Source organism: Anolis sagrei, chromosome 3 (assembly GCF_037176765.1).
Source record: "Anolis sagrei isolate rAnoSag1 chromosome 3, rAnoSag1.mat, whole genome shotgun sequence".
Taxonomy (NCBI): domain Eukaryota; kingdom Metazoa; phylum Chordata; class Lepidosauria; order Squamata; family Dactyloidae; genus Anolis; species Anolis sagrei.
In genome coordinates this window covers 176037780-176054591 of record NC_090023.1, presented here as the reverse complement: position 1 = coordinate 176054591, position 16812 = coordinate 176037780, and the positions used below count along the sequence as shown (strand labels likewise).

The 16812-nt window shown below is 42.9% G+C and overlaps 2 protein-coding genes across 3 annotated transcripts in view; one reads left to right on the top strand and one right to left on the bottom strand.

Moving 5' to 3' along the window:
• Positions 1–7511: 7511 nt before the first annotated feature.
• Positions 7512–8675, top strand: LOC132771157 (serine/threonine-protein phosphatase PP1-gamma catalytic subunit A-like). Its single transcript, XM_060768833.2, has one exon. It carries the CDS (start codon positions 7512–7514, stop codon positions 8481–8483), a length of 972 nt encoding a protein of 323 aa, XP_060624816.2. The 3' UTR covers positions 8484–8675.
• A 3079-nt stretch (positions 8676–11754) lies between these two features.
• PPA1 (inorganic pyrophosphatase 1) overlaps positions 11755–16812 on the bottom strand; it is a 41583-nt gene continuing 36525 nt past the window's right edge. For both annotated transcript variants that reach the window (XM_060768834.2, XM_067465698.1), the window contains exons 10-11: positions 16170–16209; positions 11755–12130 (exon numbers count right to left, since the gene is read on the bottom strand). In XM_060768834.2, coding sequence (XP_060624817.1) covers positions 12108–12130; positions 16170–16209 — 63 coding nt within the window. In that variant the 3' untranslated portion in view covers positions 11755–12107. The remainder of the gene's footprint in view (positions 12131–16169; positions 16210–16812) is intronic.

The window sequence follows — 16812 nt, the reverse complement described above, 5'->3', positions numbered from 1 at the left end:
GGGCTTTGCCTATTTAATAGAGTGTGATAAGAATTATGTCAACTAGAGTCGTTTCTCCACATTTGTGGATTTGACTTTTGCAGATTTGATTATTCAGGTATCTGATTTAAAATGTTATCTCTAAGAACCTTATCACATTAGGAAATAATCCATTTCTGAGATTGTATTTCGTCGGAGGGTGTTTGCAAAGCATCACAGAAATGGATTATTTGCAGATGGGATTCTAATTGTGTTTCTTGAAATGCTACAGATTCTTCCATTGCTGAAGCATTGCTGTTTTTGTGAGTGATAGGAAAATCTGTGTGCATCCCATCAACAACTATACTTCTTGTCATCCGTGGACAAAGTCTCATGACCACAGACTTTTCATGATGGAAGAGGCTGCCATTTCTGTTTTGGGAGTCAAAGGGGAAAGATCTCCAGAATTGTAATAATCAGGTGTGATTAGAGTATGTGTCCCATCTCAATACAGTATGCATCCAGCCCTAAAAAAATATGGGATGCATACAGATATAAATGGATTATAGTATAATGTGATAAGGTCCGAAGAATCTCTAGGTCCTCCAATATGTCTCTATGGTCAAGTGCCTTCAGACATGCTGCAAGACCTAGAGATTTCTAGAAAGTACACTCTCTAGGAATCGCTTGGTCAGAGCTTTACAAACATTTCATGTTGGTGACACACTTCATAGATATGAGCATGCATCATGTTGCGACAAAGTATTTCAGTTTTACTAGCAAACCAGAGGTTAAACTAACCCCTTATAAGGCACATACATACATTGCAGTAATGAAATATATGGGAACCCAACATATCTTGGGAAACCCTTTCATTTATATTTTTTAAAATATATGATTTGTAGGATAACATCAATTTACAAGATTTTTGTCATTTCTCGTTACATTTGCACAATACACGGACACACTTCAGCTGACACACAAACGTTTGGAAAGCTCTGCTCTAGGACATCCAGTGTAATTCTCTGGGTCGGTTTCCAGCAGAAGTTGGCCACAGAGGCATGCTGGAAGACTTAGACATTTGCCTAGAGAAGTATTCTCTCAGGTAAAAAAAAATAGCAATTTCTTTATTTGTGGTTTTTCATTTTCACAGAGGACTAGTGAATGTGGAGGGCTGGCTGTATAATGATTTTGCAGTCACATGCTATGCATGTTTAACTTAAGAGCTAAAATGTGTAAGAAATAAAGAGATATGGAGTATGCATATGTAAAATATGCAATGGCAAAGGGGGGGATGTCTGCTGACAAATTGCAGTACTGAAATATATGGGAACAGTACATATATATCGAGAGCAGTACGTGTGGAAAAGATCTTGGAGTCCTCGTGGACAACAAGTTAAACATGAGCCAACAATGTGATGTGGCGGCAAAAGAAGCCAATGGGATTTTGGCCTGCATCAATAGGAGCATAGTGTCTAGATCTAAGGAAGTAATGCTACCCCTCTATTCTGCTTTGGTTAGACCACATCTGGAATATTGTGTCCAATTCTGGGCACCACAATTCAAGAGAGATATTGACAAGCTGGAATGTGTCCAGAGGAGGGCGACTAAAATGATCAAGGGTCTGGAGAACAAGCCCTATGAGGAGCGGCTTAGGGAACTGGGCATGTTTAGCCTGAAGAAGAGAAGGCTGAGAGGAGATATGATAGCCATGTATAAATATGTGAGAGGAAGCCACAGGGAGGAGGGAGCAAGCTTGTTTTCTGCCTCCTTGGAGACTAGGACGCGGAACAATGGCTTCAAACTACAAGAGAGGAGATTCCATCTAAACTTCCTGACTGTGAGAGCCGTTCAGCAGTGGAACTCTCTGCCCTGGAGTGTGGTGGAGGCTCCTTCTTTCGAAGCTTTTAAGCAGAGGCTGGATGGCCATTTGTCAGGGGTGATTTGAATGCAATATTCCTGCTTCTTGGCAGGGGGTTGGACTGGTTGGCCCATGAGGTCTCTTCCAACTCTTTGATTCTATGATTCTATGAAATAGCCAGCTAAAAGTAAACATGATAAAGGACATTGTCAGACTCCATGTACCTGGAAAACAAAGCCAACATTTGCTCCTCACACTTAGCTTCTTATGTAATAGCTGCCGTATAAGTAAGCTCTGTTAGGAAACTAAATAGGACAAAGTGTATCTCTAAAACAGAGCAATATGAGTCCCAGCAAACTCTTTGAATGAGGAACTGTAAACAGTTTGCCAGCTCCATGTAAGTGGAGCAAAAGCAACTTGGGGCCAGTTAACTTATGAGTGAGCCAAAGGCAGAAGATATATGTCTGTACACTACCTCCAAATGGGTGAGGGTATTTTATTTATGATAAAACTAGCTGTCCCCTGCCACGTATTGCTGTGGTCCACATGGGGGTTCTGTGTGGGAGGTTTGGCCCAATTCTAACGTTGGCGGGGTTCAGAATGCTCTATGATTGTAGGTGAACTATAAATCCCAGCAACTATAACTCCCAAATGTCAAGGCCTATTTTCCCCAAACTCCACCAGTGTTCACATTTGGGCATATTGAGTATACATTGATCTCTGGATGTAGGTGAACTACAACTCCAAAACCAAAGGATACTGCGCACCAAACCCTTCCAGTACTTTCTGTTGGTCATGGGAGAACTGCATCCTTGAAGTGACTGGACTGACCTTGAAGGAGCTGGGGGTGGTGACGGCCGACAGGGAGTTCTGGCGTGGGCTGGTCCATGAGGTCACGAAGAGTCAGAGACGACTGAACGAATGAACAACAACATGGGAGAACTGCGTGCCAAGTTTGGTTCAATTCCATCGTTGGTGGGGTTCAGAATGCTCTTTGATTGCAGGTGAACTATAAATCCCAGCAACTACAACTCCCAAATGACAAAATCATTTTTTTAGTGAAGGGCATACATTGGGTTGTTAGGTGTCTTATGTCCAAATTTGGTGTCAATTCGTCCAGTGTTTTTTGAGTTCTGTTAATCCCACAAACAAACATTACATTTTTATTTATATAGATGCCACCTTAACATTGTTTACTCGTGAACAATACCATGCTATCAATGCAATGAATTTAAGTGCTGAAAGATCAAATGATGAAATGTATTGAAATGCTTGTCTAAAATGTGCAGTTTCTTTCAACAGATGCGATGTGAGGTGTGTGATGCTCCTATAATAGAAACATGGCATATAAGCTGATGTTGTCTACCACTGCAATGTTTATTATAAGACACAATATACACAAGATGTCTAGACCATGAAATGTCGAAGAAAGCACTATGCTTACTGTATGTGAAGTTTTAAAAAGTTTGCACCCTAAAAAATGTTTTATAAGAGAATCTGCCGAGACCGAAAATGCCTGCAATAGGATGTAGCTGCGTAAGCTAGTTTTATAACAAAAATACAAATTACAAAGCTGCATTTTTATGTTGTCGTTGTTACCTACTTAGAGCAACCCTAAGGAAAAATTATTACAGGGTTTTCTGAGGTTTAGGGTAAGAGACTCGGGTTACATACAAGGGCAGCGATTTCAACCCAGGATTCTACTATACCACACTGGATCTCATATTTATACTTATCCATACATTTTCTCATATTATTTCTCCTCTGAAATAAATTTCCTAGGAGATGAAAGCTTAAGAGAATCTTAAGCAGAATACTGATTATGACCTACATACTAGACAACATTGTTGTTTACAATCTTGGCAGCCCAGTTGATTAAAATGGTTGATTCTAACTAACTCAGTCAAGAAATCGATAAACGTTAGACAAACATTCCTCAACAAAGAAATAGGAGTTGGAAAGCCATGCCTTTTTCGTAGTAATCTCAGCCAAGAACGGAAGTGTGGGACGGAGGCTTTGTTCGGCATTGCTACTGTTGTGCCTCCTGATTTTACGGGAAACATTGCAGAACTCCTGCCCTATTGTCTATGCCTTTATGGACACCATCCTCTGAATTGCAATGTTTCCCTCATTACTTTGGACAGAGAATAATTCATATGTAAAGAGTACAGGGCCAGACGCATGGGTAATTCCACTACAAGCAAGCTATCTGTCTGCAATCCACTAAGTGGCGGCACTTCCAGGCCAAACTGGTTTGCCCTGGTTTCTCAAGATCTGAATCCACACCCATCTTGAGCAATGATCAATGACAGCTCCATTGATCAAGACCTGCAGTAATCAAGTTGATGGTTTCTAATCCCAAACAAAAGGGTTGCAACCTTCTGAATGGATGGGAAGGAGAAAACATAATTCTGATGGACTTCAGGGACTAAATGCTGTCAAATTTGTTTAGGCAGAGTTCTCGGGAAGGGGAGAGAGAATGGGATGTTGAGAATGAGTGGTGATTTCTGGAATATATAAGGGGATTTGAATAAATTTGTTGAATGACCGTTGGGATTTTATTTATCGTGTCAGGAGCAACCAGACAGTTGTATTACATTTTTAACAAAACAAACAGACAGACAAAACACAAAGTTTGCAAGCTTGGTAGTTGATTAAATGTCCTTTGACCAGTATCTGGCCACTTGGAGTGCCTCTGGTGTTGTCGCAAGAAGGTCCTCCACTGTGCATGTAGCAGGGCTCAGGTTGAATTGCAGCAGGTGGTCAGTTGTTTGCTCTTTTCCACACTCGCATGTCGTGGATTCTACTTTGTGGCCCCATTTCTTATGGTTGGCTCTGCATTTCGTGGTGCCAGAGCGCAGTCTGTTCAGCACCTTCCAAGTCGCCCAGTTTTCTGTGTGCCCAGGGGGGAGTCTCTCATTTGATATCAGCCATTGATTGAGGTTCTGGGTTTGAGCCTGCCACTTTTGGACTCTCACTTGCTGGGGTGTTCCAGCGAGTGTCTCTGTAGATCTTAGAAAACGATTTCTTGATTTAAGTTGTTGGGATGAGATCATCAGAGTGTTAAGACCGTGGGTGGGGGAATGAGCGAACTGAGGATTAGGGTTGGGAGAATCAGCCAGTCAGGTTTAGGAATTAATTAGTGGTGTGTCTAAGAGTCTGAAGTAGCTAATAGAGTGTGAGATGTATTTTTAAAGTATTAAATAATTAATTTGTTTTGTTTATTTTGTATTGAATTCATATTCTTTTGGCCTCCAGGAATGCAGTACAGTGTGCGCAGCTGGCTGGGAGTCAGCTGCATTAAGATCACTACTAACTGAAATGTCATGAGTTTGAAGCCAGTCAGAGTGAGCTTCCGACCAATTTTGTGTAGCTTGCTGTCAACCTTTGCAGCCCGAAAGACAGTTGCATCTGTCAAGCTCTGAGGATTACCTGGGAAGGAATCCCATTGGAGCATTGCAACACACACAAATACCTGGGAGTCACTTTGGACCGTGATCTGACCTACAAGAAGCACTGCCTGAACATCAAGCAAAAAGTGGGCGCTAGAAACAACATCATACGAAAGCTGACTGGCACATCTTGGGGATCACAACCAGACACAGTGAAGACATCTGCCCTTGCGCTGTGCTACTCTGCTGCTGAGTACGCATGCCCAGTGTGGAACACATCTCACCACACTAAAACAGTAGATGTGGCTCTTAATGAGACATGCCGCATTATCACGGGGTGTCTGTGCCCTACACCACTGGAGAAATTACACTGCTTAGCCGGTATTGCACCACCTGACATCCGCCGGGAAGTAGCAGCCAATAGTGAAAGTACCAAGGCAGAGACATCTCCAGCTCATCCCCTGTTTGGGTATCAGCCAGCACGTCAACAACTTAAATCTAGACATAGTTTTCTTAGATTTACAGAGACACTCGCTGGAACACCTCAGCAAGCGAGAGTCCAAAAGTGGCAGGTCCAAACCCAGCACCTCAATCCGTGGGTGATACCAGATGAGAGACTCCCCCCTGGGCACACAGAAGACTGGGCGACTTGGAAGGCACTGAACAGACTGCGCTCTGGCACCATGAGATGCAGAGCCAAACTTAAGAAATGGGGCTACAAAGTGGAATCCACGGCATGCGAGTGCGGAGAAGAACAAACCACTGACCACCTGCTGCAATGCACCCTGAGCCCTACCACATGCACAATGGAGGACCTTCTTGCAGCAACACCAGAGGCACTCCAAGTGGCCAGATACTGGTCAAAGGACATTTAACCAATTACCAAACTCACAAGTTGTGTATTTTTCTGTTTGTTTGCTTTGTTCTGTTAGAAATGTAATATAATGGACTGGTTCCTCTGACATGACAAATAAATAAACAACAAAACATTACACTATTACGCAATAAAACCAGGGCCGGGCCAATGAAGGGTACAGGATAAAAAAGTGCTGGGTGTAAGAGGTGATATGTTGGGATTCTGGGCAAGTGCAATGTGCAGAGAGTCTTAAGCTCTAATAAAGTGCTTCTGGGATGTAGTGCTGGAGGTTATCCTATTCAGGAAAGGCACATCGGAATAGCCAGGTCTTCAAGTTCTTCCTAAAGACTGCCAACGTGGGTGCTAGTCTAATGTCTTTGGGGAGGGTGTTCCAACGTCGGGGGGCAACCACAGAGAAGGCTCTGTCCCTCGTCCCCACCAAACGAGCCTGCGACGCAGGTGGAATCGTGAGCAGGGCCTCTCCGGATGAACGGAGGGAGCGCGTGGGTTCATATACGGAGATGCGGTCACGCAGGTAGGCAGGTCCCAAACCGTTTAGGGCTTTGTAGGTAAGCACCTGCACCTTGAATTGGGCTCGGTAGGTAAATGGCAGCCAATGGAGCTCCTTAAACAGGAGGGTTGACCTCTCTCTGTAAGGGGTGCCAGTTAACATCCTGGCCGCCACCTGTTGAACCAGTTGGAATTTCCGAGCCGTTTTCAAGGGCAGCCCCATGTAAAGCTCATTACAGTAATCCAACCTAGAGGTGACTAGGCATGGACACCCCGGCCAGATCAGCCTTTGCGAGGTACAGTCGCAGCTGGCGCACAAGTCTTAGTTGTGCAAAAGCCCTCCCGGACACCGCCGATGCCTGAGGCTCAAGCGTAAGCGATGAGTCCAAAAGGACTCCCAAGCTGCGGACCTGTGACTTCAGGGAGAGTGTAACCCCATCCAGCACAGGTTGCCACCCTATACCCCGATCCGGTTTACGATTGACCAGGAGGACCTCTGTCTTGTCGGGATTGATCTTCAGCTTGTTCTCCCTCATCCAGATAGGCACAGCGGCCAGGCACTCGTCCAGCACTCGAGGGGCCTCCTTGGAATTAGGTGGAAATGAGTAGTATGCAAAGAATGAGGAAGTACTTCATCAGTGTCACAAATGGATGGTGAAACGATAGCTCCCCTGGTGACCAGAATACCCTCAAGAAAAGCAGGAATGTTAAATTGCCTCTGAGTATCTGTCTATATATGTTGTGTGAAAAGGAGTGAACTCAGGGAAGGGAGGGGGGAGGAGGAGGGAAGGCAGCCATCTTGTCTGCCACTGCTGCTGCTGCCGGAAGCCCTTTATAAGCAGGGCGGGTGGCGGAGAGAAGGAGTGAGGAAAAGGCCCGTCTTGGGAAAGGAAGGGAAAGCAGTGGAGTTTGAGCCTAAGAGACTCTCTCGGCGATGGCAGATATCGACAAGCTCAACTTAGAGAGCATCATCCAACGGCTACTGGAGGTGAGAGGATCGAAACCTGGCAAAAATGTCCAACTTCAAGAAAACGAAATCAGAGGGCTGTGCTTGAAGTCTCGAGAGATCTTCCTCAGTCAGCCCATTCTGTTGGAGCTTGAAGCACCGCTGAAAATATGTGGTGACATCCACGGACAGTACTATGACTTACTTCGGCTCTTTGAATATGGGGGATTTCCACCAGAAAGCAATTACCTGTTTCTTGGTGATTATGTCGATCGAGGGAACCAGTCCTTGGAAACCATTTGCCTCTTGATGGCCTACAAGATAAAATACCCTGAAAATTTTTTCCTCCTCAGAGGGAATCATGAATGCGCTAGCATTAATAGAATTTATGGCTTTTATGATGAATGTAAAAGAAGATACAACATCAAGCTGTGGAAAACCTTCACAGACTGCTTTAATTGTTTGCCAATTGCAGCCATTGTGGATGAGAAAATATTTTGCTGCCATGGAGGCCTATCACCAGACCTCCAGTCCATGGAACAGATTCGGCGCATTATGCGCCCTACTGATGTGCCTGATCAAGGCCTTCTCTGTGATCTGCTGTGGTCTGATCCAGATAAGGACGTGCTTGGATGGGGTGAAAATGACAGAGGGGTGTCTTTCACCTTTGGAGCTGAAGTTGTCGCAAAGTTCCTACACAAACATGATTTGGATCTGATATGCAGAGCTCATCAGGTGGTTGAAGATGGCTATGAGTTCTTTGCAAAAAGGCAGTTGGTCACCCTGTTCTCTGCCCCCAATTACTGCGGGGAGTTTGACAATGCAGGCGCCATGATGAGTGTGGATGAGACTTTGATGTGCTCCTTTCAGATCTTGAAGCCTGCCGAGAAGAAGAAGACCAACGCTAGCCGACCCGTAACACCCCCCCGGGGGATGATCCCAAAACAAGCAAAGAAATAATCACTCCTGGCCCGGCCTAGTTGGGACTTATACTATAGTATATAATCTCAATTTTTTGAAAAGAAACGGTAACATGTATTGGTCAGCTTGCTAAGACTAGATTTAAATGTGTTTGTGGTTTTTCTGTTCATTTTAATGGATGACTTTGGCTGGTTGTCACAGCAAAGGAGGCTCTCGCTTCTCGAAAAGAGTTATTTAAAAAAACTATTTGTTTGGAGAGCAATGGTGTGACCCTTTTCCTTCTCTATGTCCCAGCTCTAGACTCCACAGCCCCTTCTCCTGCCATTTGGGGTATCTGTACCAATGACGCCGGGTGGAGTGCGATGCCTGCTTTTCTTTTTAGGACCTCACACGACAAGGCTAGGAAACGTATTGCTGTCAGGTTAATATTGTTTGTAGAGACCACTGTGAATGTCTTTCCTTTTTCTTTTTTGTTGAGTTTCAAAGGGATTGCTTTTTTCCCTCCTTGTCATGTACACATGGTGTTGTCAAACCTTTGAGATTACCTTCAACCTTTTGCCAGCCTCACTGGTATGATGTATATTTTATTGGGAGCACACTTTTCCTCCCATATACTTTAAAATGACAATTAAAGCCATTATTTTAAAATATATGTTGTGTGTGTATGACATTGAATGTTTGCCATGAATATGTACATTGTAATTCACCCTGAGTCCCCTGCGGGGTGAGAAGGGCAGAATATAAATACTGTAAAATACATACATACATACATACATACATACATACATACATACATACATAAGGCCAGGAGTGTCAAACCCATTTTCATTAAGGACCACATTAACCTTATGGTTTCCTTCAAAGGGTCATTGAATCCATGGATGGAGAATCCAGGGATACAGTTACAACTATATATTTTTTACATAGTGGTTGGTGCTCTTATTTTTACCCAATTTGAGTCCCCAGATGTTATTGAACGATGACTCCCTTAAGTTTTGATTATCTGCCATGCAGGCTGGGGATAATGGGAATTGCAGCTCAACAGCACTTGTGGCTCTAAGGTTGGGAAAAGGTTAAAGGACATTTCAAGAATGGGTGACCTTAGAAGACAATGAACTACTCCAGGGGTCCTCAAACTTTTTAAACAGAGGGCCAGGTCATAGTCCGTAAAAGTGTTAGAGGGCTGGATTATAATTTGAAAAAAATATGAATGAATTCTTATGCACACTGCACATATCTTTTTTTAGTGCAAAGAAAACATAAAAACAATACAATAATTAAAATGAAGAACAATTTTAACAAATATAAACTTATTCGTATTTCAGTGGGAAGTGTGGGCTTGCTTTTGGCTGATACGATAAGATTGTTGTTGTTGTTGTGTGCTTTCAAGTCGTTTCAAACTTAGGTTGACCCTGAGTGAGGGCCGAGTAAATGATCTTGGAGGGGCGCAAGTTCCAAACACATGTACATAGGAAAACTCTTAGTCCCACCTCAGTCCTTTCGGTTTCCTGTGCCATATGAAGAGCTGGCTGACAGGAAGCCCCACCTTAGCGTCTTTGACTTTAACAGGTTTTCCTGGCATGACATGATCAAGGAAGTGATCTTAGAGAACCTCTTTGAGGTTTCAGATCTTTCTCGGGAAACCTCGATCTGGAAGGATATTCAGTATGCCACAACTGTATTTGCTTTTGCCATTAGTTTGTGGAAGGATCTGCAGGGTGCTCCTGTGAACAGTTTGAAGCAAGGCAATGGGTCGATTACACAAGCCACGTTAAGATATTGAAGTGAGAGATTTGGCATAGACAGACCAGTAGGTCATCTTCTTTTAGAGGTTTTCAGTATACTTCCATTTCCTTATACTACTAGCAAGGAGATTCTGTACCATCCTTGAGTGGCCCCAGTCCCCTAGTAGGGCCATTGCTGAGACCGATCCTTGCACTGTAGCATTCAGCCAGCCCCATTTTCCCCTTCTCCTTGCACTAGAATCATAGAATCAGAGTTGGAAGAGACCTCATGGGCCATCCAGTCCAACCCCCTGCCAAGAAGCAGGAATATTGCATTCAAATCACCCCTGACAGATGGCCACTAGCCTTGGCCCAGCCCGTTCCAAATAGTCCAGGCCCTTTATTGAAATCTTTGCTCCTGGCAGTTTACCTTGCATGAAGAAGAGAGCAGAACGGTTTTAAATTGATTTTAATGTATATGTTGTTAACAGTTTATGACTATGTTTTCATTTTATATTGTATGTTTTTGTATTATTTTGCATATGAGGAAACCGCTCTGAGTCCCCTTAGGGGAGATAAGGCAGTATATAAATAAAGTTATTATTATTATTAATTATTATTATTATTTATTATCTTAGCTACGCAGAGCAAACTGCAACCTTTCAGATGTTACTCTATCCAAACTCCCATCATCTCTAGTCCTAATGTCTAATGATGGAGAGTACAGGAGTTGTAGTCCAGTGGTGTACTGCATTTAATTATCAGCCTTAAACTGGAAAAGGTAAAGGTTTCTCTTTGACATTAAGTCTAGTTGAATCCAACTCGGGGGGATCATCTCAATTTCGAAGCTGAAGAGCTGGTGTTGTCTGTAGACATTTCCTAGGTTATGTGGCCAGCATGACTGCATGGAGCACTTTACCTTCCCACTGGAGAGGTACATATTCATCTAATCACATTTGCGTTTTTTCAAACTGCTAGATTTGCAGAAGCTGGGGCTAATTACGGAAGCTCACCCCACTCCGCAGATTTGAACCGCCAACCTTTTGATCAGCAAGTTCCGCAGCTCAGTGGTTTAACCCGTTGCACCATTGCAGCCCCAATTATCAGCCCTACCATAATGATATTACGATTTGTGTTGATTTTGTCAAATAGTTCAAATTTTTAAACTTTTTGTCGTGTCAGGAGTGACTTTAGAAACTGCAAATTACTTCTGGTGTGAGAGAATTTGCCGTCTGCAAAGACATTGCCCAGGGGACGCCTGGATGATTTTGATGTTTTTATCATCCTTGTGGGAGGCTTCTCTCATGTCCCCACATGAGGAGCTGGAGCTGATAGAGGGAGCTCATCCGCCTCTCCCCGGATTCGAACCTGCGGCCTGTCGGTCTTCAGTTCTGTTGGCACAGGGGTTCAACCCACTGCGCCACCGGGGGATCCAACACAAAAGGTAAAGAGGACAATAATGATTATGACCACAAGGTTCTGGCTCTGTTTCCCCCTCACCTCTCAATGATTCTTTTGTTGTTGTTTGTTTTTTAGCTGAATGAGAATATTTGGATTTTAAAATGAAGAACACCGAGACACTTGAATGAGTTTTGCAGCAAAAATGTTTCTTTTACCCAGGAAGCCACAAAATAAGACTGTCTATGCACAATTTCCTTACATAACAGTGAATGCCATGATATACAAGTATATTTGAAGACTGGTAAACTGGTATTTCACACAAGAAATGCTCAGATTATGTATGCTCTTTATAGGTTTTGAGCACACATTATGGGCAAGTCTGTAAAATCTGTCAAAATAGGTCATTTACTAATTTGAAAACAGGATTCTTCTGGCAACGGGTGTTCCCAGGTTTTCGTCTATTTCTCCATAGGCGTTTCCTGGTGATCAACACAGCAGCTACTGCAGCATCTCTGCATTTTATTCGGATTCACTACTTCTAGCAGTAAAACCATTTGTCCACTTGGGTTTGAAAGAAAAGAGAGACAGAGAACATTTCATTATTACATAATGCACTAAAATTCATCACAACACAGCTTGCTACCATGATAATTTGAAGTAACTTATTCATGGCCAATGTATTGTTTTTATTTATTTATATTATTTACCACACTTTTATCCCGCCCTTTTCAGCCTGAAGGCAACTCAGGGCGGTGTACAGACTGGCAACAATTAGATACCGAGCACACATAAATACATAGTTTAAAACAGGTTAAATCACATAATTAAATTCATATTAAAACAATTTAAAACTATAAAAATCATTGACTTCCAAGTTTAAATCCATGTCCATTTGCATCATTCAGCTGTTATATATATATATATATATATATATATATATATATATATTTAATAGATTATGTTTAATATATTCCTGGTTTTGCTGCTGAAACAGTAAGGCAGCACTTAAAAGCTGTGTTCCCTATAGTCTCAAGTAAACCGGCATTTACTAGAAGAATAAATGGAAATTTATTGGGTTGTTGTAGGTTTTTTCGGGCTATATGGCCATGGTCTAGAGACATTCTCTCCTGACGTTTCACCTGCATCTATGGCAAGCATCCTCAGAGGTAGTGAGATCTGTTGGAACTAGGAAAAAGGGTTTATATATCTGTGGCATGACCAGGGTGAGCCAAAAGGCTCTTGTCTGCTGGAGCTAAGTGTGAATGTTTCAACTGATCACCTTGATTAGCATATAATAGCCTGACAGTGCCTGGAGCAAACTTTTGTTGAGAGGTGATTAGATGTCCTTGATTGTTTCCTCTCTGTTGTTGTGCAGGAGTCTACCGTGTACCATGCAGCTGTGGACAAGTCTACATAGGGACCACCAAACGCAGCATTGCCCAAACACAAATCAAGAAACATGAAAGGCAGTGCAGACTACTTCAACCAGAGAAATCAGCCATAGCAGAGCACCTGATGAACCAACCTGGACACAGCATTTCATTTGAGAACACAGAAATACTGGACCACTCTCACAACCACCATGTCAGACTACACAGAGAAGCCATTGAAATACACAAGCATGTGGACAATTTCAACAGAAAGGAGGAAACCATCAAAACGAACAAAATCTGGCTACCAGTATTAAAAAACTATAAAAATTGCAACAGCACAACAACAGAGAGGAAGCAGGCAGGGACATCTAATCACCTCTCAACAAAAGTTTGCTCCAGGCATTGTCAGGCCATTATATGCTAATCAAGGTGATCAGTTGAAACATTCACACCTAGCTCCAGCAGACAAGAGTCCTTTGGCTCACCCTGGTCATTCCACAGATATATAAACCCTTTTGCCTAGTTCCAACAGACCTCACTACCTCTGAGGATGCTTGCCATAGATGCAGGCGAAATGTCAGGAGAGAATGCCTCTAGACCAGGGGTCCTCAAACTTTTTAAACAGAGGGCCAGGTCCCAGTCCCTCAAATTGTTGGAGGGCCGGATTATAATTTGAAAAAAAAATGAATTCCTATGCACATTTCACATATCTTATTTGTAGTGCAAAAAACAATAAAATAATAAAAATTAAGAACAATTCTAACAAATATAAACTTATTACTATTTCAATGGGAAGTGTGGGCCTGCTTTTGGCTGATGAGATAAGATTGTTGTGTGCTTTCAAATCGTTTCAGACTAAGGTTGATCCTGAGCGAGGGCTGGGTATATGACCTTGGAGGGCCGTATCCGGCCCCCGGGCCTTAGTTTGAGGACCTCTGCTCTAGACCATGGCCATATAGCCTGAAAAAACCTACAACAACCCAGTGATTCCGGCCATGAAAGCCTTCGGAAATTTATTATATATTAACTACATTTCTATACCGCTTTTCTCATCCTGGGAGGACTCAAAGCAGTTTAAAACATAATAAATGGCAAATTCAATGCCTCATATATATATATAAATATTGCATATCTAAATCAATAACATGTAACTGTTAAAACTATAAAAACATCAAACATAGACATAAGCATGAAACATATTGCTGCAATTAACAATGTAGACCCCTTCTCTTCTCTCCCCCCGCCCCGACTCCCCAACTCTCTCTCCATAGCATTTCAGCCCTTCTTTTCGTACCCTCCCTGCTCCCTCCACATCCCAACAGACACAAAGTTATTTAGGTACAGATTGAGTGTCAGCTGCATTAAGATCACTCTGACCAAAAGGTCATGAGTTCGAAGCCAGCCGGATTGGAGTGAGTTTCCAACCAATTGTGTGTAGCCTGTTGTCGACCTTTGCAACCCGAAAGACAGTTGCATCTGTCAAGTAGGAAAATTAGGTACCACCTTAAAGTGTGGGGAGGCTAAATTAACTGATTTATGAGGCCATAAAGAAGACTCCAGCAAAGCATTCCAGCGGGGAAGCATGCGGGGAATGCGGAAGTGCTTCATCAGCATCGCAGATGGACGATGAAAGCGACAGCTCCCCCGGCGGCCAGAAAAAGTTAAATAGCCTCTGTGTATGTCTGTATATGCTTGTATGTTAAAAATTGGCATTGAATGTTTCCCACACACTGTAATCCACCCTGAGTCCCCTGCAGGGTGAGAAGGGCGGAATATAAAAGCCGTAAATAATAAAATAATAATAATAAAATAGGGAGGGTAAAAAAATGTCCTGGGCCTTCTTGGGGGATGGTAAATGTGATATGAGGTCCTTGGGGTGGGTGGAGGGAGAGTTATCTGATGATGGTAGTAGGCTACTGATCCGTTTTGTAAAAGTCCAGAGGAACATAGATTTTATCAGTTGTGTTTTCCCCTGCCGTCTTCTGATCATTTGTACTTGAACAAGGCGTCATTGTCAACACTGTAAGGACAACTCCCATCCTGTCTATTAAAAATATGATGGGAAAAACACATGGAAGCCATTCCAGAACAACTTAAGTCATGAAACAGAAATGGCAAGAATTAATATTGGGGCCAATTCCTGTAATTGTAATGGATGTTTGCTTTTTTGGCAAGTACACCAAAAAAGCAAGAATCCAACTATTAAAAACACAATTTCTTAGATTGGATGAAAACAACTATGTACTGTAATAGTCCATAAAGATTATGCCACAATGGATTATTATTCTTTAAGATGTCATCTCCCTCCTCCTTGTTGAAGAGCTCTAACACTGCATGGTTCTGCATCCCTGGGCTAAGTTAGATTTGAAAACGAAACCAGGAACACGAAGTACAAACTTTACATTTTAAACCAGGGGTCCTCAAACTTTTTAAATCTGGGGCCAGTTCACTGTCCCTCAGACCGTTGGAGGGCTGGACTATAGTTTAAAAAAAATTCCTATGCACATTGCACATATCTTATTTTGCTGTGTGGAAGGGCCCTTAGAGGGGGTTCTTTCTAGCCCTCTTTAGGCAGTAATTCCAAGAGTAGAGAATGGGAAATCTTCCTATTTCTAGTCTGAACAAAATCTGGCTACCAGTATTAAAAAAAACTCTAAAATTATAACTGTAAATAAAGAACAACACTCAAACACAGGGGAACTCCAGACAAGAAACAATCAGGGCCAGCTAATCACCTCTCAACAAAGGATTCTCTCTAAAAACGGTCAGGCTATGAAATGGTAATCAAGGTGGCCAATTGAAACATTCATACATACCTCCAACAGACAAGAGTTCTTTCTCCCACCCTGGATCTTCCACAATTTTCCTAGTTAAAGGTTTTCCTCTGACATGAAGTCCAGTCGTGTCTGACTCTGGGGTGTGGTGCTCATCTGCATTTCTAAGTCAAAGAGCCGGTGTTGTCCGTAGACACCTCCAAGGTCATGTGGCCGGCATGACTGCATGGAGCGCCGGGGCAGCCTCCCTGGGCTGGCTCACGCTGCCAATTGGGCCAGACGGATAGCGTGAGCCAGCCAAGGGAGGGGCACTGTGGTGGAGGGGGGGCGCTCCTCCTCCGCGGGCCAGATAAGTGCCCTTGGCGTGCCGGAAGTGGCCCGCAGGCCGTAGTTTGGGGACCCCTGTTTTAAACAATGACACTACTTAAGATGCAGAATGCTCCCATGCCTTACCTTCAACTGGTGTTGGATTGGCAGGCCCACAAGCAGGTGCCTAAAATGAAGAGCATTTAATACAGAATTATTATTTAATTCAGAACCCCAAAATTATTATTCAGTATCAAAGCTTTGACAACCAAACACAAAATGGTAATTAAGTTTAGATTTTAGGACTGTTACACATTTATCCTCCCTGTTGTTCCTAACTGCATAAAGAAGAGAATTGTCTGATGCTTAATATGGAACTGTTCACCTGGAGCTTTTGAAACAAGTTCAAAATATGAATGCTTCCTGGTACTAATTCCAAGTATCCCAAAATATCCGAACGCATCTCCCCTTATAAAACACCAAAGACTTTAAGATAATCTGGGAAGGCCCTGCTCTTGGTCCTGCCTTTGTGTCAAGTACGTCCGCAGGGACGAGTGACAGGGCCTTCTCAGTGGTGGCCCCTCAGCTATGGAACACCCTCCCAAGGGAGATCAGATCAGCTTCTTCACTCCTAACATTTTGGAAAAAACTCAAGACATGGCTAATTGAACAAGGATTTGCAAATATTGAGTAACGGACATAGGAATCGGAACTACTACACGATGGGACTGGACAATGTTTTTAATGATAATTTATTGATTTACGTTTTATTGCTGTTGTTATGATTTTA

What these genes read in the sequence shown, in the direction of transcription:
- LOC132771157 (XM_060768833.2), top strand. Translation starts at nt 7,512, where the DNA reads ATGGCAGATATCGACAAGCTCAACTTAGAGAGCATCATCCAACGGCTA.